General features: G+C 38.6%; 1 protein-coding gene across 1 annotated transcript in view; it reads left to right on the top strand.

Moving 5' to 3' along the window:
• Positions 1-25,349, top strand: part of LOC107559630 (teneurin-3-like) — a 308,103-nt gene that overhangs the window by 152,531 nt on the left and 130,223 nt on the right. Inside the window, exon 5 of the mRNA XM_016243524.1 lies at positions 14,499-14,705. Coding sequence (XP_016099010.1) covers positions 14,499-14,705 — 207 coding nt within the window. The remainder of the gene's footprint in view (positions 1-14,498; positions 14,706-25,349) is intronic.

Genomic DNA, 25,349 nt, shown 5'->3' with positions numbered 1-25,349 from the left:
TGTGTATGTGTATGTGCGCGTGTGAGATTACACCCTCCGAGAGGCCTCAGCCTGCTATTTTGCCCAGGAGGTAGCACTGGCAGTGCTGGTTGGCTTAATGCTGAGAGATTAGGCCTATCCGCAGAGGTAATTGCTCACAGCACGCTCTATTAAAGACAAAAGGAAGGAAAACTGCTATCTGCAGCAACAGCTAATTTATTATGTGCTGTCCGGCTACGTCTTCATAGCAGAGTGACTGTATAGCCACGTGACCATGCTGGTACCAACTCCATAGTGAAATATGAAAGCCACCAACCCGTTCCGGTTTAATTGGTGTAGTGTTTGCGTGCAGAAGCGTCTTTGACAGTGTCACAGAAACTTGATGAGCTTTTGTTCCTGGAAAAACATGTTTTACATGTGTTTACTGAATGCTTTTTCCCATCCATGCTTGAGGGTCAGTTCCCAACCCTCCTAATGGCTCATAAAAACACCACAACGTACTAAACTGTGCTCACCCAAACAGTAGACTGCGATTCAAATGTCTGAATCCACAATGAAAATCTGGCAAATAAACCAGTTATTTTACTACTCTTTAGTTATTTTACACTAAATAACTCTTTAGTTATTTAGTTAAGTTACACTAAATGTAAATGAAAAATGTTACCACAGAAACTAGCTGAAATAAAATTATTAGGCTTTAGTTTTAATTCTAGTTAATGAAAATAACCTTAAGAAATGGTCAAATTTAGAAATAACACTGATGTATTTTGTTTATTGATTTTGCATATGTTTGTGGATGTAGCTGTGTGGCATAGTGGAAAGGAATTGAGAGCGGGAAGATAGCAAGATCAATAGCTCAGCCTTCTAAGCATGCACATTTCTCTTCTTGCCTATCTTTTTCACTGCAAGCAAGAAAGCCATTGTCCCCACTTGTTATTTCCAAGCTGCTTTTCTTTTCCATCCTCAGCAAGCACTGGAGCTTTTTTAACTGTGTGAAATTACCAGCTAGCACAATGCCCTTGGTGTAAAGAGACCTAATCAGCATCGCTCACGAGTCTCTCTTAAACTTTATTTAATGAGTCATTCATCTTTGTTTTGCCTCCAAAAACACACTCGTGAAAGAAGGTGCTGCTTAACAGCACATGAAACGCTGCCATAAAAAGGCTGAAAGCAAATGGCGACTAGCCACTCTCTCTTTCTCTTTCTCTTTCTTTCTCTCTCTCTCTCGCTCTCTGACATAGATGTGTCAGTTGTAATGCTTTCTCTCATTCTCTTAACTGACCCTGATTCTTCTTTCGATTGCTCTCATTCAGTTACCTTAAGCGGGTGGGTAGGTTTAGGATTTTTTCTGACCCCTCAGCTCAACCCTTCACCTCTGGATGAGCAGGCCTTTCACCAGGACTTAACTACTTGAACCTTTTGATCTCCCTGTGCATCTTCTTTCAGAATGCCCGTGTCTTAGGAAGCCTTAGGCTGACATTGTATTATACAGTGTATAACCGGAATGGGAGTTAAAGTCATTTGTTATATAAGTCTACTCTTAACAACCTAACACCGTAAAAATAAACTGTTGCTATTGGCAGATTGAGGTTACTCTAGTTTGCTAGTTCAGCAACTGGGGTGTGAGTGGGTCCAAACCCTCCCAGAGGGACGGTTTGCATGCTGGACTGGAGAGGAGATTGGATTTGTGGGTGCAAAGGTCAGTATGTGGGGGTGGTGGCCTGAGGATCCAACCTGACCTCTAAAACCTTCATCATCCTACTCAGGTCACATATAGAATATCTCTCTGTCCTACTTTTCTGTTTATCTTGCCTTCTGTCTTCAACATCTATCCATCTTTAATATCTGTCTATCGATTTCTTGATCTATGTGATCAATCTGTCTGTCTGTCTGACTGTCCACAATCACAATCATGGCATTTCTTAGATTATTTCTAGCCTACATCCCCATCTGACATTCCTGTATGGTAAATATGTCTGCTTCTGGAAGCCAGATCATAAAACCAGCTTATCTCCAGCTGGTGTGGATTGGCCCTCTTTGGTTAACTACTTGGGCTGAACCCAGTCACATATTTTTGCATTTGCTTAAATCCCTTATTCTGGCACGTTGTTGAATCACCCCGACATGATGCTGAAGACCGCTGTTCCCAGCTCATTATATACAGAGGCTGAAGGACTCTTCCTACAGACAGCCTCTTATGTGTGTGTTTATAATATCTGCATATCAAAGATCAACAACATTGTCTGTAAAATTCTCAGCTGCAGTAATCCGTTTGGCAAAAATCCATTGACAAAGAGTGCTCGGCTAGCCAAAAATTCTCCCACTCTTTCTGCCATTGTGGCAGCTAACCACATGTGACCCGTGGAAGGACCCTGCCCGTGCCCCTCATTGTAATTGGCCGTGTGATTATGTGTGCGTGTGTTAACAGGCTCTCCCTCAGCACCCTGCTGTTCCCATTTGCTGGTTACAGCCATAAACTGAGCAAGCCCTGGTTGTTTTAACAGCACATGTGTTGATGAGCACTCTTTGGCTTTCTCGCATAAGAAGGACTCAATTAGACTCAAGGCAGAAATCTCTGGAACTGTGTGAGTATGTGTGCACAAGTTGTGTGTATTTGTATATGTTTTTCTCACTTGTTTATGAAATGTTGAAATGACCTTGCTATTTAGAGGTGTGTTGTGCTTATTTATGATTTTCAGCGCTGCATTGTTGCTTGGGAAGCGTGTTCAGGCACATTCTCCAATTTACATCTTTTCAAGTATTCATCTACTTCACTGGTTTTCATGTGTTTCTGTATGGTTGATTGTTGACCTTCCCTCCTTATGTTCTACAAAGACATTTATTATCCTATAGTAAGACTGGGAACTCAAATAATCAATGGTGCTGCCATATTTTATTGTACGCTTTTTTTTGCGTTTAAAAGACTTGTTAAGCCCACGTACAGTATCTGCACAGAAAATATTGCATTTTAATGTGAAAACCACAACTGTATGCATCATAACTTTCAATCATTGTTTTTTAAAAGCGAGTGTGTGTATGCGCATATATGGTTAGCTCGTTTTTTAAATGCTACCCTCCAAAGCACGCTCTCCGCACACTTCCGTCTGCACCATTAACATCGCTGCGGCATAAATCATTGTAAATCGAATAGTGCACTTTGTGCGGGAATGAAACACGGCTGTCTCCGGATCATAATGGCGGAATTATAGCTCTCCCCCCATCATCACGCACACGCTGAAGTCATCCCAAACCCAATTAAGGAGAATCCGTCTTCATTTGCTGGGTTTTGGAGGCTGACAGGCAGAGTGTCAGAGATGTGCTTTGGGTTGTTTTCTTTTTGAGGTGAGGTGGGGGCCCGGCTCGTTGAGTGATCAATCACAGGAAGCATGCCAGGTATTGAAGGGTGTTGTTGCGGAAGGGCCGAAGACCTTTGATAATATCATCATTAGCCAGCATACTGACACTTATGTGCGCATCATTACAGGCATCATTGCGAATGTATGAGTGTGTATCATCACGAGTATAATGGTATCATTTTTTTTTTCTTTTTACTCATTGCGGTTTCCGATTAAATTTTTTTTCTTAGAGGGGCTTTTTGTATCATTTTGTTTTGATTTGTTTTGTGACACATACTACCATTCACAAAAAAATGCACCCCACTGAAAACAATAACTTCTTGATGGCAACGTTTAAGTTCAAAGTTTTATTTGTCAAATTCATAGCAACAGCTGCAGTACTTGTAGACAATGAAATACACCTATAAATGTGTCATTGCCGCTGCATTTAGCTGTAATACCGTCACTCCGGCATCTTCAAGGCATTTATGATTCAGCAGCAAGGACTGCATCCGCTCAGATCCAGTCGGCCCACTCCAGAAAACAGCTAGTCCCTGGATTTGTTTTTGAAGTACATGGCACAGAATGTTTGAAATGAGAAAGTTTTCTTTGTGGTTGTTTGTATCAACTAAACAAAACTCTGATTCTGGTTGTGTTGTTTTACAAAATTTTAAACAACTAGCTGTACCATTATTTGCTATTTTATTCCGCTTTACTGTTTTGCTGTTTTAATGTAATTTACTTTGCAATGAAGTGTGCATTTGTAGTCTCCATTTAGCTTTTGTTTTTAGCAAGCTCACATTTTTATTTTAGGTAGCAAAAATATTTCCTGCTGCTCTTTTTTGTCTTCATATTAGTGATGATATCCTCAATCAACGAGCATGTATTTTTCTGTCTATGAATCCTCAAAAAAACACAAAGAGGATTATGACCTGCTGTACTCTGGAGAGAAATGAAAGGAAATGAGTGCTGAGAGGGAGGAAAGAGAAGTGAGATGAAGTAGAATGAGATGTGTGATGATCTGAGTGGAGACGAGAGGGAGATAGATTGAGGAGGTGAATGTAAGAGAGGAGAGAGAGAGAATTCTATTGGTGTTTATGGATTTGGTCTCTTTTTATTTCTGTGGCAACAAGGAATTTCTTGTAAGGAGGGAGAAAGAGCAAGCATGAGAGAGTCTAAACAGAGAGCTCCAGCAGTTTTTGATTGTTGGTGATATATTGGCATTTGCAGACTTCAGTGTTTGGTAATGAAGTTTAAACCTCACAAACTCACTCAGATTGATCATCCAGCACATCACCTCCAGGCCTACCTTCAGCACTCAGTGAGACATCAAATATTTAAACGCTCATAATTATTAATGGAATTTATGATAGATCACCCACCTTTATCACTGTTTAATTAATTTGTTGCTACATCAATCAATTAAAATCAAGTTATCATGAAACAGCAGTTACATCTATTTTTTGAACATTTTTTACACACATTCTCTCTCAAAAATTAAAATATGGAACAAATTATTTTTATGAATGATTATTTGAAGTGTTCAATAGCTAATATACAGAACCAGGTTTTTTTTGTTTTTTTTTTTGCTTTTACAATGGTAATTGAATATTTATATAGTATTCATAATTAATATTAGTATATATAATAGTGTATTTATAAATATACATTCATATTTATTTAGTATTTTATAATATTAAATGTTACTTAAAAAACATTCAAAAATCTGCTGCATCATGAATCAACAAATCTGAATTTTTGATTTATCTGATTTATTTATGGTAATTTTAAAGCATACATTCACCTTGTTGCATCCTGTTTTGCAGCCAGATTATACACTCCCTTTTTCGCTTTCAGATGTTGTTCACCTTCACAGCACGTGACACAAAACGTTCAAAATCAAAGAGATCCTTGAATCACTCAAAAACAGGTGTGTTGCTAATTCTGTGCGTGCTTAAGCTATTGTGAATCTATTTCCTGTTCGAGCAGCGTCAGAGCATAGTCTGTCTCTCTCATGTTAGGCCAGCCAGAAGTCCCAGGTGTACGAGTATACGTCTATCTCTTTCTTCAACCGTTTCCTTGTTCCTCCTCTCTCTCTCTCTCTTTATCTGTTCCTCACCACTGAGGGACCATCTCTGCTTCATTTCACATGTCACCCGAAGGGGAAAAGGGCTGCGGAAAAGAGAAGCTAGCTATGGAGCGAGAAAATGAAAAGATAGAGGGAGCAAAAAGAGAGAAGGGGAGGCTGAGATTGAGAGAGCGAGGGATACTGGAGGCATTGTTCCACTCCAAGAGACACATACAGTCTCAAGCTTTCTGGTATTCAACCCGCAGCTCCCCTGTGTGTGTGTGTGTGTGTGTTTCCAAAATGTTATAATTCTACAGGCAGAACAAAAAAAGGGATAAAATGACACTAAAAGATCAGTCTGATAGAAAATAGGCCAGAATGTCATCTCTCTCTCTCTCTCACATTTTATTTTATTTTATTTTCAGACTCTCACACTCTCTCTCTCTCATCCATTTCTCATGCATTTTTTCTCCGTCTTCTTTTTACAATTTCTTCTCTGTCTGTATTTCTATCTACATACATAAGTGCTGATGTTCAGGCCTACTGTTTGCATGAGTGGTTTTAATGATGCGCATGCAGGGCTCAACAATAAGAATGGCCCAGGGCCATTTCAACCCAGTTGATGGATAAGGCCACTGCTGTGTGTGTGTGTGTGTGTGTGTGTGTGTGTGTGTGTTTGTTTCCAAAATGTTATTCTACAGGCAGAACAGAAAAAGGGATAAAATGACACTAAAATTTCATTCTGATAGAAAATAGGCCAGAGAATCATATCTCTCTCTAATTTTATTTTCTTTTATTTTCAGACTCTCGCTCGCTCTTTCTCTCATCCATTTCTCATGCATTTTTTCTCCATCTTCCTTTTGCAATTTCTTCTCTGTCTGTATTTCTATCTACATACATAAGTGCTGGTGTTCAGGCCTACTGTTTGCATGAGTGGTTTTAATGATGCGCATGCAGGGCTCAACAATAAGAATGGCCCAGGGCCATTTCAACCCAGCTGATGGATAAGGCCACTGTTACATTGTCACTTCATCCTATGTTTGCGGCAAACTTAAAACTCAAAAAATCTCACCATGGCAAAGTTGTTTTGCTGTCTAACATAGGTGAGAATGATTTGTGATCATTTTGGATACATCAGTTGCATTGGATAAATTACTTTTAATTTAAATGATAAATTATTATTATTATAGTAAGTAAGTAATGTTTTATTTGCAGAAGTATTTGATTTTTTATTTTTATTTTTTTTAGCTACATTATAAGGTGACCAGATTTATGAAGTGAAAACCTGGGACATTTCCTAGTTCAGTGGTCAAAATATCATTGAAATCTCACTTTTGATTATCTACAAATTAAAAAACCGGGACAATATATTTGTGTATGTTTTGTTTATTAATTGTTGTTGTTTCCATATATTAATATCATAATTAATAATTACAATGATGTTTACGGGATCAAACTTACCCTAGTTTATTAATAGGCCTACAATTCACCAAAAATCACACTATGAAAAGTAAATAGTAATTATTGCAAATGGCAAACAGATCAAAATAGGATTAAAAAAAAATTATGACTTTACAAAAACACATTAAAAATAAAACAATAAAAATGAGAACATATGATAAATAAAACTCTATTAAACAAATATTTGTAAAATTTTATGACTGTATTTAACATTTTCACAAAATGTGAGTATAAAGTAATTACAACTTTCCAAATTATTTTTTTCAAGTAGAAATGGATCTTTACTACCCATAATAAGGCTTATTAATTTGCATTTTAGGCTCATTTTGACCACAAAGTATGTGCTTTCTGCAAGTTTATTTGTTTTGTTTTGTTTTGTTTTGTATTATTCATACCGGAGCTGTGACGACAGAAGTTGAATGAAGATGAATGTTTAATATTGTGTGCAAAACAATCCCACCTTATCATGCCTTGTTATAAAGTGCACACAAACAGTATTAATTTGTTTAATCATGTATAGTTAGTATGTAACTACCTTGAAACCTATAACAGTGTCTCTGGATAATTGATTATAATAGTGCTCTGGCCAAGTTCCCCAGAAAACGGGGACATTATGAGTGCCGAGTACATGGTCTGCAGTATTATTTTAGTATCATGTTTTCACTTAAATTTTAGTTAAAGTGTTTTTGTTATTTTTATTGGTTTATCTCTTTTTTATATGTCTATATAGTTTTCAAATTAAAATTGAGACATGTTGCCTTTGCAAATTCCTGAAATAAAAGTTAACATTTTTTTATATGTATATTTTATTTTATTTCATTTAAGTTAATTTTGTTTTAAGTTTTTTTCATGGTTTTAGTTTTAGTTAATGATAATTTGAGCTCATATATTTCTTTTACAAATTATTTGTGGTAGAACATGCCTTATACAGCGTCCACTGATTATTCAAGTGACCAACAATTGTCATTTCTATTTTTCCATTTGCATCAATCAATGATGAACACATATTAGTTATAATAAGCATTTAATCTCTAAAGGCATCAAATCCGTTCATCCAGTTTGATGGAGCGTTTGTCATGTGTTAGTCAGTGAGCCGTCCCTGCAGGGGGTCCATACAGCCACGCAAAAGCTCTGCTTCCAACTTCACAGTTTTTTTATCATCTTATTCATCGCATGCCTTTTTCTCAACAATTGATTTCATATGCATCAAAGTCTGTGTATGTGCTCACTTCTGTTACTGTGATGTGTCAACTGTTGTGTGTTCACTTCTTGTGAAACTCTGAACCACACTAGACACTTATTTCTCTCTTAAACCATCTGGCGTGAATTCATGTCGCATCAGATAACTGAAATGACACAAAAAAACAAGCTAGTGGTATAATAGACCATAAGGCCTGATTGTATATGCTCATGTATGGTGTATCCACACACTGTTCTTGTTGAGGCATGTTACCAAAGTGTGTCCTTCAGCTTTGTTTGTGCTCTCTGCCGTCCACTGAGGATCAGGTAAACAGACAAAGAGAGAAAGAGAAAAGAGAGAGACAGACGGTTAGTGATTTCAGCAGCGTGGCTTTTCTTAAGCGCTCCTGTTAGCACCGAGGCATGGTTGCTATCGATTAGAATATGAAAACCTAGAGGCCTGCATATGAGATCGGGGATGAGGAGGCATCGGAGAGCAGTAGAACAGACAGGTTGCACACACAGCATGCACACACACGCGCAGCGGCACAGGAAGTTGCTGATTAGGTTTGACCTGGTGTCAAGCAAAAAAAAAAAAAAAGAATGCAGAAGAATGCCGCGCAAAATCACACAAAGAGAAGGGGAGGGAAATCAATGACTGACAAACAAGCGCCTTTAGTTTACTGCCATGGAATGATGAGGCTGTGGAAATAATAATCTCATCATTGAGTCCTCTGTGCTGCGTGTGGGTGTGTGGGTGTTCAGATTGCACATGCTGTATTTAAAACATAGAGCTCCATATAGGTGTGTGCAGTTTATTTAGCCTATTCCAAGGGGTTTAGAAGTTTATGAAACTCATAATTCTGACTCCACATTTAATAGGATGAGAAACATTCAATGCTATTGTGAAATGCTGACAAACTCACACCTGTGCACTTTCTGTGTTAATGCAGAAGGTGATGTTGCTTAGCAACTACAAACAGCCTACAATTAGACTAATGAACACTCATCGGAAAACTTTTTAATTCATATTATTAATGCTAATCATTTATTTCACTTCACTTCGTGTCTAAGAAGGTCATTCGTAGAATTTTATGAGAATTCTGTGCAGCTGTTTTGTGGAGTTCTGCGTGTGTGAATTCTTTGTTGGACTGCTGATTGCTTCAATAGTATTATTTGTTATTGTTGTTTATTATGGCTAAATTGATGCACTAGCGTGAGAATACTCATCCACCTATCTTTCTTTACACTGAAATAACAATTTATTCATTGTGTGGGTTTGTTTGTGCACTGGAACCATAGAGAAAATAACACTTCCCATCCTGCTATTTCCGCAGCGGTTTCATCTCTTCTTTCTGCTCTCGGCTTTAATTGACAGCTGGACTGGATTACGTGTCGTGTTCAACTTCTTCATTTGCTCGCACAAATCATTACACACGAGAGAGAGGGTCAATCTGTGTTAGATCTCTTCACGTGTGTGTGTGTGTGTGTGTGTGTGTGTGTGTGTTTTCATCTCTTCTTTCTGCTCTCGGCTTTAATTGACAGCTGGACTGGATTACGTGTCGTGTTCAACTTCTTCATTTGCTCGCACAAATCATTACACACGAGAGAGAGGGTCAATCTGTGTTAGATCTCTTCACGTGTGTGTGTGTGTGTGTGTGTGTGTGTGTGTGTGTGTGTGTGTGTGTGTGTGTGTGTGTGTGTGAGAGAGAGAGAGAGAGAGAGAGAGAGAGAGAGAGAGAGACAGGCAGTAGGGAGTGCTGATGGAGCAGGTTGGCATAAAACCACAGAAAGAACTTTGGTTATCACAGAGAGAGAGAACAAATGAAAACGGGATGAGGGGTGGATCGATAGAGGAAATTATTTTTTTTTAAAAGCTGCAAAACAAGGATTATACAGTGCCCTCTGCATACTCACTTCCCTCAGTCCATTCAACAGCTGAATTCCTCACCATAAAAGGCTTGTGTGCTTCAAACCTTCTGAAGCTTTTTAGTATTATCAGTAGCACTTTACTTTTGATTTTAGTGCACTAGAATGCTGTTGTACTGAACATCACAACAGCTGGGATTCAGCCATAGAGTGAATAACAAAATAATAGTTTGCATTCTGTCTAAAATGTGCGTTACTTGATATTAATTTCTCTTCTATTGAAATGATGTATGAAAGTAGTATTTCACTCACAATCATGCTGTAGTACTGTACCTACTGCCAAATCACAGAAAGTTCTTGCTCATTTAATATTGTTTCAAATATACTTGTATTACAATTGTAATATACCTTTTAATCAGTTGAATGTTCACATGAATAATTTCAGCTACTAGTTTATACATTTTAAATACAATTAAGTATTTTCTGTAGCACCTTAAAATGTATTAAAACAAACAATTAACACCTAAATGAAAGTGTAATATTATGTATATAATATATATATATATATGTATATATAATATACTTTATAATAAGGGGGGGCCCAGTAGACCGCGCCAGTTGCACCCCCCTAAGGACAGCCCTGTAACCATGGAAACATAAGCAGTTATAATTTATTATATCTGTGGTTACAATTTTTTCAATTTTTACTAATACTAACATGCCATCTCATGATACTGATAGTTTGCTTATTTTCTGATAACTTATTTTTAAACCCTCATAACTAATTACACAAATTATAAAGAAATTAAAATAACCATTTTATTTATGTTTCCACATTTATTTAGCTGACTTATATGATTTATAACTCACTTTTTCCATGAAATTAAAAGTGCTATTCATTTTTATATGATTGACAAATATACATTTTAATTATCCCTCAATTCTGTTCTAAACAAACACTAAAAAGCAACAATATATTAAGGTAGAACAATTAATTAAATAATTAGTTATCAACATTGCAATTACAGCTGCTGTGATTAATTGATCGTGCATGTTGTTTTTCAGCGGTTGAGCATTGTGACCAATCACAGCCATTTCTGTTGTGTAATGAATGCAGTGGTGAATCAGAGGTCATTTAATGTGTATCTTTACATCAGTGTTCAGCCAAGAGTGAACACTTTATTGCTTTAGTCAGTTGGTCTGAGCTCGGTAGACTCAACACACACACACAGTGGAGTATCAGTGGCAGCACATAATGTTAATGGCACTTAATTTGTTGGTTGGGATGGGCAGGCTGGCTGGTGTGAGCCCTGCTCCCAGAGGATCTGCCTGTAATTGTGTTTCAAATCACAAATATATAAATAACGCTTGCAATAATTACAAAATAATAATTCTCCTCTGCTTTTTCTGCCCTGTTTCTTTTTTTATCATTCACACACACACGCTAGTTTTTTGTCTGCATGTCCTTTGCCTTTCTCTGTTTCTCTTTCGCAATGCAGTGGAATGTAAAGAGTAGAAGGTAATTAGAAGGCTGTGTGTCCAGGACTCCAACGCCAAACGCCACGGAAGCAGAGGTGACTTGCTTACTGTCTCATGAGTGTGTCCAGACCCCTGACAGGGAGCTGAGAGCCAGTCAGCTTAATTACTATTCACTCACTGCCCTCAACCTTTGCCTTTGACTGCCCTCAGATCAGGGGTCCTTGACCATGTCTGATAAGCTGTTATTATATGCTAAGGGGAGACATTGAGCCCAGGTCAGTTTTTTTGTCCTGGTTTGGGAAGGTGATTATTTGCGTGTGAGAGTTCGGTTCCAGAAAGATGTGAGCGAGGAAAAGAGCAAAGCCTTTTCATATAACAAGAAGACTCTGAAAATGTCAACAAGATGGAAACATATTCAGATGAATAGCAGGAAATATGGGCTTTCTCTCATTATACATCAGGCATGAATATCTCTTTGTCTGATGAACAATTAGAGTTATTTCAAGTCCTTTTGAAGTCTTATGTTCTTGCCTTAATATTGTTAGTATGTCTGCTTTTGTGCGTGTGCATGTGTGTATGCCCATACCAGCGTCCATTTGTTAATGGCTGATTTGATGGTAAATGGATCTAAGATGCAGATAAAGTGAATTTGGCAGCCAAGGAAAGCAAGTGTGTTTGTGTGTGTGTGAGAGAGAGTGGTTTCCTCAGCCTCACAACTTTATGCAGCTCACCAATGCTGTGGCCTTAAAGACAATTGTGGGCTCTGTGGAGAATATTTCCAACTTGCATGTGACCACAGCTAGTGGAGCAGAAACATCACAAACAGAATGCTTAAAGGTCACCTGAAATGCTTAGAAACAAGCAGCGTTACTCTATGTGTTGACGTCATTTTAACTGAAACAGGAAGACAGGGCGGGACATATCAAGCAGCCCCGACCCTTTTTAAAATAGCCAATAGCGTTCGTTTATATCACAGCTCGGGCTAGAGCCGTTCAGAGCCGTTGAGCTCTGTAAAGCCACATTTGATAGGGTATGCCAGCCACAATCTCATCCATATTGCTATAAAATATAGCATTCTGTGTAGAATTCAAATAGCTCCGATACATTTTGTGGTCTGCGCCGACTCGCGCATGTGATCTGCTCCATGCTTTCGTGTCTCTGGACCGGAGCAGAGTGTGTGTGCGGTGCGGTGGTTGCCGTGACACAGCACGAAACCAGACTTCTTTTTCCCTCAATGGAAAGCATATTTACACTGTTTGGGTAATTAGAAGGCTGTGTGTCCAGGACTCCAACGCCAAACGCCACGGAAGCAGAGGTGACTTGCTTACTGTCTCATGAGTGTGTCCAGACCCCTGACAGGGAGCTGAGAGCCAGTCAGCTTAATTACTATTCACTCACTGCCCTCAACCTTTGCCTTTGACTGCCCTCAGATCAGGGGTCCTTGACCATGTCTGATAAGCTGTTATTATATGCTAAGGGGAGACATTGAGCCCAGGTCAGTTTTTTTGTCCTGGTTTGGGAAGGTGATTATTTGCGTGTGAGAGTTCGGTTCCAGAAAGATGTGAGCGAGGAAAAGAGCAAAGCCTTTTCATATAACAAGAAGACTCTGAAAATGTCAACAAGATGGAAACATATTCAGATGAATAGCAGGAAATATGGGCTTTCTCTCATTATACATCAGGCATGAATATCTCTTTGTCTGATGAACAATTAGAGTTATTTCAAGTCCTTTTGAAGTCTTATGTTCTTGCCTTAATATTGTTAGTATGTCTGCTTTTGTGCGTGTGCATGTGTGTATGCCCATACCAGCGTCCATTTGTTAATGGCTGATTTGATGGTAAATGGATCTAAGATGCAGATAAAGTGAATTTGGCAGCCAAGGAAAGCAAGTGTGTTTGTGTGTGTGTGAGAGAGAGTGGTTTCCTCAGCCTCACAACTTTATGCAGCTCACCAATGCTGTGGCCTTAAAGACAATTGTGGGCTCTGTGGAGAATATTTCCAACTTGCATGTGACCACAGCTAGTGGAGCAGAAACATCACAAACAGAATGCTTAAAGGTCACCTGAAATGCTTAGAAACAAGCAGCGTTACTCTATGTGTTGACGTCATTTTAACTGAAACAGGAAGACAGGGCGGGACATATCAAGCAGCCCCGACCCTTTTTAAAATAGCCAATAGCGTTCGTTTATATCACAGCTCGGGCTAGAGCCGTTCAGAGCCGTTGAGCTCTGTAAAGCCACATTTGATAGGGTATGCCAGCCACAATCTCATCCATATTGCTATAAAATATAGCATTCTGTGTAGAATTCAAATAGCTCCGATACATTTTGTGGTCTGCGCCGACTCGCGCATGTGATCTGCTCCATGCTTTCGTGTCTCTGGACCGGAGCAGAGTGTGTGTGCGGTGCGGTGGTTGCCGTGACACAGCACGAAACCAGACTTCTTTTTCCCTCAATGGAAAGCATATTTACACTGTTTGAATCATTCCCTGTTCCCTATATAGTGCACTACGTGCCATTCACTGTACAGAAAATACTAATTCTGTGGACAAGTGACCGATTTCAGTCATGGCTTCAGCATCTGTTTTATAGTGTAGGGGGCGGGCGCTTTGGATTCTAGAGAGCATTTGATTGGACAGAATGTTTGATGAGAAGATGAAGTACGATGTGACGTCAAAAAAAACGTTGAGCCATTTTGGCGGAAGAGACGAACTGCAAGCTTTGAATGCTTATATCTTCTAAATGCTAATTTTGTCACTGTTTTGGAGCACACTGCCTTATAGATAGCCCTAAGACTAACATATTGATACTAACTTTCATTTTGATTTCATGGGGACTATAAGCTGCAAACCATCATTCTTTGCTGTTTTATGTTTGGTAGCAATTGATGTTTTGTTCACGCTGCTTGTGTTTATGCATTTGATACAGCTTCATGAACATGCACTTTGGTTTTGATTTTCAAGAAGAAAAAAATCACACAAACTTGAGTTTTAAAAAGAAAAAAATTATTTACTTTTAGCTTATTTATAGTAATGCAATTTTTTAAGTAGCTGCTCTATGTTTGTTCTTTTCATTTGCAGTTGTTATTTTTTATTTTCCTTTGGTTTAAAGTGTTTTTTTTTTCTTTAGGTTCTCCCATGCCATCCTCTCTCTCCAGTCCATCAGTCACTGAGCATTCCCATTCTCAACCACCCTCACCCAATCTCCATGACAACCAGAGTTCCGTCTTAAGTAATGCCACCACGCAGGCAGTGCAGGACTCTGATTCGGAAGAAGAGTACACTTCCGCTCTCTATAGACCTGTAACGCAGCCTGCCCTCAGCCACAGCTGTAATGGTAAGGTGACCACCCCTCACTTTCTCTCTCTCTCTCTCACTCTGACATCCTAGGTCTGTGAAGTAAGAAAAGCGTGAAGGCTGTGTGTTCCCAGTAAAAAAAAACGCTGTAGTGAACTGTATGCAGGCTTTGTTGGAAATTTTATTAGAGAATGTCACAACCAATCAGTGGTGTTCAACTTCTGGGTAGATTGGGGTGTGTGTGTTTGTGTGATTTTGTATCGACATATTGCACTCAAAAAAACAATTTTGCATGCTCAAAATTTTTAACTGAGAAAAGTTATTTAGATTTTACTGAACTTTGAATTAAGTTAAAGGAATAGTTCACTCACAAATTAAAATTTTGACATTGTTTACTCACTGCAGTATTTTTATAGATAACTAAAAGTAAAACCATAAAAAAAAATTATTTGTGTTACTTGAAATAAACGTAAATGGAAATAAAATCAAATATATATATAAAAATTATTTTAAAACAAATTATTTTAACTAGTTGTCAATGCAACATTTCTACTTTTCAAATAAAAAAATATATAATCTAATAAATAATTTAAAAAAAGTCTGTGTATGTGTTTTTTTGTTGATGATCATATTTGAATTATTTATAGTATGAAATAGGAGAATATGGAGCTTAGAAATGTACGCATCAAATTGGTTAAACACCATAAATGTGCCATAAAAGTAGCCCATATGATTTGCACTATAGTCTTCTGAAGTCATACTATAGGTAGAGAAGCTATTCACTGAAAACCTTGCTGTAATCTGACTTGACAGCTGTAGTCACCATTCACTTTTTTGTAAGGAATAGTGCAGCTTGAATATTGTGCAAGATAACTCTTTATGTGTTCCACGGGAGAGAGTTATTTGGGGTTTTAAAGATAAATTATGAAATTTGCATTTGTGGGTGAACTGTCCTTTTAAAAAATAAGCCGCAAATAGTATTTGTGTGCTTTTACGCAGAGCGCATTTTGTTTTATGTGTTCTCTTCCCATCTCTCCAGCAGCTATGCTCTGAGCCTCCTCCTGCTATTGTTTTCATCTTGTGTCTTTTCAGACGCTAACACAAACAAACACTCTGCTGGTGTGTTCTTGTCCTCATGCACCATGACCTCTGTGTCTTTGTTTGAGAGCCGTAGGAGCTCCAGCTGTCATCAACATCATCTTAAGCCAGCGTCCCACTAGCCGTTTTTTAATGCGTACGCTTCATTTACATAGTCATTGGAGAATCAGAGGGAGTCTCTGCCGCGTCTCTCAGCGGGCGAGTGTTAACAGCCCCAGCAACCCAGCTCCCTGCCGACACTCTGATAGCATCTAGCAAGTTTGAAAGTATCAAAGGCAGTCAGATGAGGCCTTGGCAATGACCAATGAGCTCTTCTCACAAAGAAAATCTGATGTGACAGTGTCCTGCTCTGATCTGATCCAAACATTTTCCTCACAAACACCAGATTGGTTTACTCCAATAATTTTATCCTAATCGAGCTGCAGCAGTGACATCAAAACCCAAGACTGATTCACCATGGGTTCCCTCGAGATTTTCCTATGGGCTTTTATAATGGGGTTATTCAATTCATGAGAAAAATAAGCTCTGTGCTAAATATAACTAGACAATACTTGGATGTTTTTTTTCTTTTGTGGACGTAAACTGCACACACTTACACCTCAAAATGTTCTCATGTAGTTACTTAATACAAACTTATGTTGTTGTTGTTTTTTTAGAAACATAACTGCTTCAAAATGTGCAATTTCAGTATGGTTGTGTGTAATTTACATTGTGGAGCAAACTGTCCAAGTCAGTTTTTATTTACCATAAACCTTGTTTTACTCATATTTTTAAAATATTTTGAAAAACCCATAGGAAAATCTTGATGAGCTCCATAATGAATTAGTCCTCCGGGTTTTGACGTCATGGCTGCAAGCACTCTATTCTAGTGTGTTATGGTGTTTTTTTATGTTTCAATTATGAGCTTCTTGTGGCAGTGAATTGAAGAGAAATGTCACAGACATTTATTTTGTCCCTTTTCAATTCTTAATCATTAAATGACAGAAACGATTTGTTTCGAATTGGCCAGTGAGACATTGGCTTTAAAACATTTTAAACTCATAAACACATTTGAAACACATAAATGAATCCTCCAACCAATCCAGAACTTGTATCTTCTGTTCAAGATGCCGTTCACTTTAACCAAGCCGGAATCCAGCAGACCTGTCTAGATCCACTTGCCTCACTCTTGTGTTGTTGACATTGGTGTTGATGTATTTTTACCTCTAAAAGCCTCCCTTAAACAGAAAATTTCATTTGGCCTAGTATTTATCCATAATGAGGATGATTAGATTTGCTTTATGAGAGGAATGCATGGAGTTACTTCAGCATTGTTTATTCAGCGAAATAGCGTGGCAAATTAAATTTAGGTCTCTCCTGTATTATTCATGCATTCTGCAGTCCATAAGGAAAGTATGTTGTTTTAAGAACACTTTATAGGATATAGGACTTTATGTCTCCATGCACTGACATCAGGAAGGTTGACAGACTTCTGTTCTGAGCCCAAACAGGACCACACATATCCAGATGTTTACAGTATGCTGCTTTTAAAGAAAACTCACCTTCTATTCATCCATACGATGTAATCCATGCCTAAATCAAAAGCAGCTCCAGTTAAAAGAAGAAAAAAAAGTTGATCAGTGTCAGGCTACTCATAATGGATGAGCTTTTATCTGAAGTAAAGGGCTTTCTCGATAACCATCTGGATTCACAGCGATGCAGGCTTGACTAGGAAACCCCACATTTACCGCCAGTGAGTCTTTTAGGCTGACTTGCGTGTGGCTGTCAAGTGGGGATCAGGAAGCACTCCAAGCACTGACAACTCATCATTTGAAGCGATCATCGATATTTGTAATGAGTGGAGGTGCTGTTGCTGATCATTGCGGAGATGCAGGGCTGCCCGGCCCACTTAGCAGATCAAACTGAAATCAGGGTTGAAAGAGAGAGGGACAGGCTGAAAAAAATGCTCTAGTGCACATCCTCAGAGGCCAGGTTTTAATAGTCTGAGAGTAGACCAGCAGGCCAGTGCACCAGCTCCTGTCTGCAGCACTCCATATTAAAGACATGAACTCAGGCCGAACAGGAAAGTGGACAGTGAACAGGAAACATCGAGTTGGCTCAAGGATATCTATCTATCTATCTATCTATAGTCTGTTATGGTGTTTTTTTATGTTTCAATTATGAGCTTCTTGTGGCAGTGAATTGAAGAGAAATGTCACAGACATTTATTTTGTCCCTTTTCAATTCTTAATCATTAAATGACAGAAACGATTTGTTTCGAATTGGCCAGTGAGACATTGGCTTTAAAACATTTTAAACTCATAAACACATTTGAAACACATAAATGAATCCTCCAACCAATCCAGAACTTGTATCTTCTGTTCAAGATGCCGTTCACTTTAACCAAGCCGGAATCCAGCAGACCTGTCTAGATCCACTTGCCTCACTCTTGTGTTGTTGACATTGGTGTTGATGTATTTTTACCTCTAAAAGCCTCCCTTAAACAGAAAATTTCATTTGGCCTAGTATTTATCCATAATGAGGATGATTAGATTTGCTTTATGAGAGGAATGCATGGAGTTACTTCAGCATTGTTTATTCAGCGAAATAGCGTGGCAAATTAAATTTAGGTCTCTCCTGTATTATTCATGCATTCTGCAGTCCATAAGGAAAGTATGTTGTTTTAAGAACACTTTATAGGATATAGGACTTTATGTCTCCATGCACTGACATCAGGAAGGTTGACAGACTTCTGTTCTGAGCCCAAACAGGACCACACATATCCAGATGTTTACAGTATGCTGCTTTTAAAGAAAACTCACCTTCTATTCATCCATACGATGTAATCCATGCCTAAATCAAAAGCAGCTCCAGTTAAAAGAAGAAAAAAAAGTTGATCAGTGTCAGGCTACTCATAATGGATGAGCTTTTATCTGAAGTAAAGGGCTTTCTCGATAACCATCTGGATTCACAGCGATGCAGGCTTGACTAGGAAACCCCACATTTACCGCCAGTGAGTCTTTTAGGCTGACTTGCGTGTGGCTGTCAAGTGGGGATCAGGAAGCACTCCAAGCACTGACAACTCATCATTTGAAGCGATCATCGATATTTGTAATGAGTGGAGGTGCTGTTGCTGATCATTGCGGAGATGCAGGGCTGCCCGGCCCACTTAGCAGATCAAACTGAAATCAGGGTTGAAAGAGAGAGGGACAGGCTGAAAAAAATGCTCTAGTGCACATCCTCAGAGGCCAGGTTTTAATAGTCTGAGAGTAGACCAGCAGGCCAGTGCACCAGCTCCTGTCTGCAGCACTCCATATTAAAGACATGAACTCAGGCCGAACAGGAAAGTGGACAGTGAACAGGAAACATCGAGTTGGCTCAAGGATATCTATCTATCTATCTATCTATCTATCTATCTATCTATCTATCTATCTATCTATCTATCTTTTGATTCAACTTTTTTTTCTAAGTGACATTATTCACAGCTATTTATACATATTTATTTTAGTTGCTATTTATCTGCACTTCATTAATCTTGATAGATTAATATTTTCATTTAGCATTTAATAATTTATTTAATTGTTTAAATATACACACTCATATTTTTAGGTCATTAATCACACAATTTATAAATTATTTATAAGATTTAGATTTAAGGTGCCTTTTACCCAAAGTCAATTAATTGCTCATTGATTGCTTTAATAATAATAATAATAATAATAATAATAATAATAACAATAATAATAATAGTAAAAAAATACTCAGTTCAAAAGTTTTGGGTCAGTCAGATTTTTTTATTTATTTATTTATTTATTTTGGAAATAGATGTAAAAAAAGAAAAAAATATTATATGCTGTTGTTTTGAATTTTATTTTATGAATAGAATATTTCCTAAAGAATCCTGAATATATATATATCACGGTTTCCACAAAAAATATTAAGCTGTTTTTAACTTTGTTAATAATAAAAAGAAATGTTATTTTAACACTAAATCAGCATATTGAAATGATTTCTGAAGGATCATGTGACACTGAAGACTGGAGTAATGGCTGCTGAAAATTCAGCTTTGTCATCACAGGAATAAATTACATTTTTATATATAGAAAACAGTAAAACAGTTACTCAAATATTTCACAATGTAACTTTTTACGTTTTTTTTTTTCTTTCAAATAAATGCAGCCTTGGTGAGCATAGGAGACTTCTCAAATCTTCTAAAAATCTTACCAACCCAAACTTTTAAACAATAGTGTCTGTGTATAAAATGTATTATATTATTCATGACCTGAGCAATTCATTGCATTTACACTTCCCAAAGCACCTCCTGCTTTTCCTTTTTTGTGAGAGTAAAAATAAAGGTTGAGAAAAGGGCCTATAAAATAAGCATGCCCTGTTCTGTTGATATCAGGTCAAAACCTGCTTAAAATGCAGAATACGCATCAGTAAGATAGATAGACAGACAGCAAACAAGTGCTATGTCCGTCGAGAGCGATTACCCTCTGCCTTCATAACCCATCCAACATAGATGCTTGTTGTCAGTTAGCCAGCCAGGGGTCTGCTGAAGCTGCCAGCACACCGTAGTGCGGACTCTCTGAAACTGAGCGTCTGGTCACCAGGCCTGTCGGTCTCCTTTTCTCTCACGCACCGATTGCTATTGTCAGGTGCAGTGGGCATGAAAGCAGCAATTTTATAGCACAGGAACTCCAATAACGTTTACCGGGTCCGATGGAGGCCTCAGACTCCTGTGTCTTGCTCACTCAGCCACATGGGTTGCTTAAGTTCCTACTGTTTCTGACTTTCTGTCTGCTAACTTCCATTCTCCTCGCTGCCTTCATGTTTTCTCAGTGAATAGGGAGAGAAGTTTGGCGTATGGGCCACATTTGAAATTAGCCGACCACATCAGTGCCTGCTGGAGAATGAACATGAGAGTGTTCCGTATGATCCAGCTCCAGATGGGGGACAGTAACGGTCCAATGGGGCTGTAAATGTTGATAAATCAGAGTTGGACACAGATCAGAAGCATCGTTCACTCAAAAAGTGCTTTTTTCTGGAAAGAGGTTAGGTTAGGGCTAGAATAACACCTCTGAAAATAGATTTTGGAAGCTGTTTAGTTCCCAAAATACAAAAAAACAGGAAGTCGTCTTCAAGATAACAGCTAGATCTCATTTTATTTTGGTGAAAACGGGTAAAAAAAAACTTTTATGTGTGATAAACTTCTACATAATGTGTTTAACTTCTACATAAAAGTTTGTTTTATTGTGCACAAGATATTCATAAGATATACATATCCTTTTATCCTTTCTCTACAATGTTATTTTGTAGTTTTGTTCACTTTACTACGGTTCTAAATGTATAATGTATATAAATAATCATATAAAAAGATGTGCGAGTGTGTACAAATATTATTTTAAAATATATATAGTTAAAAGAAAAAACGCTGCTACAAAGCACATCTTGTGTGTTTTCTAGAAGTTTCTTCCATCACTCACAAATGTGATGCAACTTTGTGTGTGATTCCACATTGGTTTATTTATAATGGATTTAAGTGTTAAAAATTAATATTGTGTTTCATTCTGAAAGGAACCTTTTGTATTGTCTTACTTGAGGTCTGTGGGCGGTTGCACCAAGGTTGCATGGAGTCATTTTTGACACCAGTAATACGTCTTTCTGCCTGTCTGTCTGCCTCTCTCTGTGTAACATTTACTTCTTTGGGCTGTTAGGAAGAGCTTCCGCTCCCCTTGCACAGGTTGGATGTAATTGGGAGCGCAACTGTATGTCAGTTACAGTTCAGTGTAACACTCAACCCTGCTCCCCTCATTAAAAGGCGTGCGCATGTGTGTGGGTGTGTGCGCGTGCGTGTGTGTGTGTGTGTGTGTGTGTGTGTGTGTGTGTGTGTGTGTGTGTGCGTGTGCGTGTGCACGTCAGTCTTGTGTTTGTGTTGCTCAGCGCCCGTCTGCTGCAGAAAACATTCGCTCTCACCTGCTCATTAAAAATGCATTACCACCCAAAACGTTTCGTCATCACCTTTTTAAATAATGCTCATTCTTCCTAAGAGCTGTCGATGTCAAACAAGGTAATGGGTTGTCCGGCACCTGGCTCAGCTAGCGATTAGCTTACACATCAGCTTGTGAATGATCACCCTGCCTGAGCAAACCCCTAACCTTGAGCTTTCTCACCGTGGGTATTCATGAGTTTCCTGCTGGTCACTGTGAGCCAAACTAAACCTGTTGAATTAGTACTGAAAAGACGGATACTACAGGAAAGGAAAATATTCCACAAACATTTTCCAACCCATCTTCAGCAGATGGAAGACAATAGGCCTGAGGTTGTTGAAAGGTTAACACTTCCTCTGGTTTTCTCATCTCAGATAGGGAGCTGTTTATCACAGCTCTGCATTCAATTTGATGTTGCATACAATCTCATATAGCATTGCAACTCATGCGTTATTGCCTCGGAAATACAACCTTGCACTTTAATTCACCTCCAAGTGGTAATATCAGGGGACTCATCAAAGTGGAAAAAAATAAATAATATCCCTCTAAACCCCACAGCAATTACTCTGAATTACGCCAAATTATGAACCTGCAATTCAGCTCTGAGGCTGAGGATTAATGTCAGACTCCCTCCACTTCGTTGCTACATCTTAAATTGCCTTTCACTACCAACACGCACTTTGACAGTTTGAGAAATTTACAACCTTCTGAATGGTGTAATTACTTTTCTTTGTTTCCCTCTCCCTCGCTTTCCGTTCGTTTTTAGGAAATACTCCTTTTCCCCCCCCCATTTTCTCGTCATAGTGTGTCAGGCAGGCTAGAGGTTCAATTGATTTCAAGTAATGATTTGCCCTTGAGTTTGTCAATATTTAAAAACCACTTTGTCCCTCAGAAAATCATAGACAGCCAGGCAGATAAATGTCACAACCTGCTGATATTTATCTTTTATAAATAGCACACTGTCCGAATGTTTGACGAGTGGGAGCAGGAACAGGGAACTCGGCTTCCTCCTTTCCATTTACTTGACCTACAATTTCAGCTGCGCCGCCCAAAATGAGGGGCCTCTACTTTACCTCAGACATACCTCCATTAATAACCGTTCAAAGCCACCGTCTGCAGTTCTTTGATGGTGGGAGCCCACATATCTCCCACAGTGCCACAGACTGGTCGAAATTTTGCAGAGAGAGTCGAGTGGTGAGCTGTCCCTTCTGCCTCTGTTCATTACTCTTTGGTAATGGCTGTTCTCTGTTGGGGGTTGATGCTAAATTGGCTGTTAGAGGCCAGAAATCCAAACTAGCAGTGGCAAAATAAGAAAAGACAGCAGGAGAGACCTTGAATCACCCACCTTTTTCTTTTTTCCCACCTCCTTTTTTGAAGAATGGATGTCTCTTCGATGCACCCATATTGGGCCACTTTTTTGCCACCCGCCCGCACACATACACGCACACCTGTCAGCCATAGACGCTTCACAATAGAGCCATTTTCAATTCTGTCTGGGTCGTTGATCAGAGGACATGGTGTCCTGTCCAGATCCCACACAAAGAGACAAGGCCTGCACACAGTGACAAAGACTTGATCTCTCCTTTACAGAAAAATCACAGATTTTAGCCTACCATCATAAATTGATGGTTTAGTGTAAAGCATCTGTTGTAGTTTATCTCTGGCTTTTAGCTAACCGGGCAATGCTATTTTTTCAAGTTGCATTCAGCGGCAAGAAAGCTTTTCATGTGAATCAAGCTCCCTGTTTATTGTTCTTCACAATCACTCTCACCACAAGCAATCATGCTCCCCAGATGTAAACATGCTCTCAAAGAGTTTTAATCTGTTCAACCCAGGATAGAATGTACCTTTACTGAGAAAGTTTGTTGCTTTTTGCTTGTTGCCTTTTTTCCCCCTTCATTTTTTAGGGGCAACATGCTATTCTTTGCTCACTGGGATGTTATTTTTATTTTATTTTATTTTATTTTATTTAAGCAACTTGTGAAATTAGTCTAGTATGGGGGCATACTTTTTTGAAAATAAATATGCAAACAAGCAAATAAACCTAACCAAACAGAATTATTTTATTGACTTGGATAGTCAATGATTAACAAGCAGTGCTGTTGTTCGGAAAAGAGTTCAAACTTTTGAACAAAAGCTCCTTTTGTTCTACTGGAGCAAAAACATTTCATCGTTTTAAAACAGTATGATAGTGGGTAAATTTGAAATTATATGCCAAAACATTTTTACCAGTAATAGTAGCACAATTTAAATATCAAATTATTGTTTTATTTACAGTTTAAAAATTTTTTTTAAGTTTAATAATAGTAAATAAATAAATAGACACTTTGCTCAAAAAGTTGAGGGGGCATGAGTCTTCTATTCAGGGGCGCCGTAAAGGGCATGGTTAGAATGATTCCAAGGGCCCGATGAGGGAGAGGGGGCCCAAACACATTGTCTACCGAGGGTGGCACCCCAACCCCTCCACCCCAGAACGTGATTTCTACCGAGGGGGGCCCAAGTCAATATGCTGTTCAAGGGGCCCAGAAACCATAGCGGTGCCCCTGCTTCTGCTAGACATTATTTCTAAACAAACGTCTACCTCGTCCAACAGTTTCTTTCTGTCGCCTGTCCTGTTGTGACATCATTAGATGTGACGTCTGTGATCTGCGCATCTGAGCGAAGCCTTGACACTGTGTGTCTGGCTGCATTGTGTTCCAGTGATGCGAATCATCTTTGTGTAATGCGTTTATCTGTGAGGAAGTTGAGAGTTTGATATGTCACTCAGCTTTTTGCATGGCCACCCACTCCCCGCTGCGGTCTGCATTAATCTCCCCCGCCAATGAAATTGAGAGAAGTTCTGCAAGGTGAAACATGACAGGCCGCCGCATTGTTGACAAATAACCTTTCCTTCCATTCCTGTCAAGCCCCATGAATGACAGCTTTAGCTTTCAACGACTGGTGCGCTTTTGAAATGTCAATTTAGCATCTTGACACATATTGACGACAGAGAGCTGACATTTTACAGGCCTTTCAGTTAGGAAAGCAAGTAATCCCACTTATCATAATGCCAGACATGCCGCAATAAAGTACCACTGAACTTCTCATTTCTTCATTTCAAAAAAGTGACGTTCTCAGACATCCTCCAGAGGGAAAGAGCGAGAACAACTCAAAACACATCTGACATGACATCTCAGTCTTCATTTGTTCAAATTCCTCAATCACCAGTCTATGAAAATGCACGTCCAGGAGCTCCAAACCTTCAAAATGACTCTCTCGTGGCATGTTTGTTAAAGGAATAGTACACTAAAAATGTCATAATTTACTCACTTTTTACAAACCCATAGTCAATTTGACTTATGTACTCTATTCCAAGTCTTCTGAAACTATACAATTATTTTATGAGAAAAACAGACTAAAATTTAAGTCATGGAAGAAGTAATAATGTTCTGATTATGATCTAAATAATCTAGTTCACCAAACTGTTCTGAACTATTCTCACTGATCAGATTCCCACTGCCTCAAGATTGTCACAGTCCACTGACGATGAAGATTATCAGTGAATAATGACTTTTAACAATGTATTTTGGTATTTTTATCACACAAAGCTATTGTATGACTTTAAAAGAGTTGTAATA

The sequence above is a fragment of the Sinocyclocheilus grahami genome, unplaced genomic scaffold (assembly GCF_001515645.1).
Source record: "Sinocyclocheilus grahami isolate Dianchi unplaced genomic scaffold, SAMN03320097.WGS_v1.1 scaffold693.1, whole genome shotgun sequence".
Lineage (NCBI taxonomy): Eukaryota > Metazoa > Chordata > Actinopteri > Cypriniformes > Cyprinidae > Sinocyclocheilus > Sinocyclocheilus grahami.
Note: the sequence above shows the minus strand (reverse complement) of the source record. Positions and strands in the feature narration are given on the sequence as shown.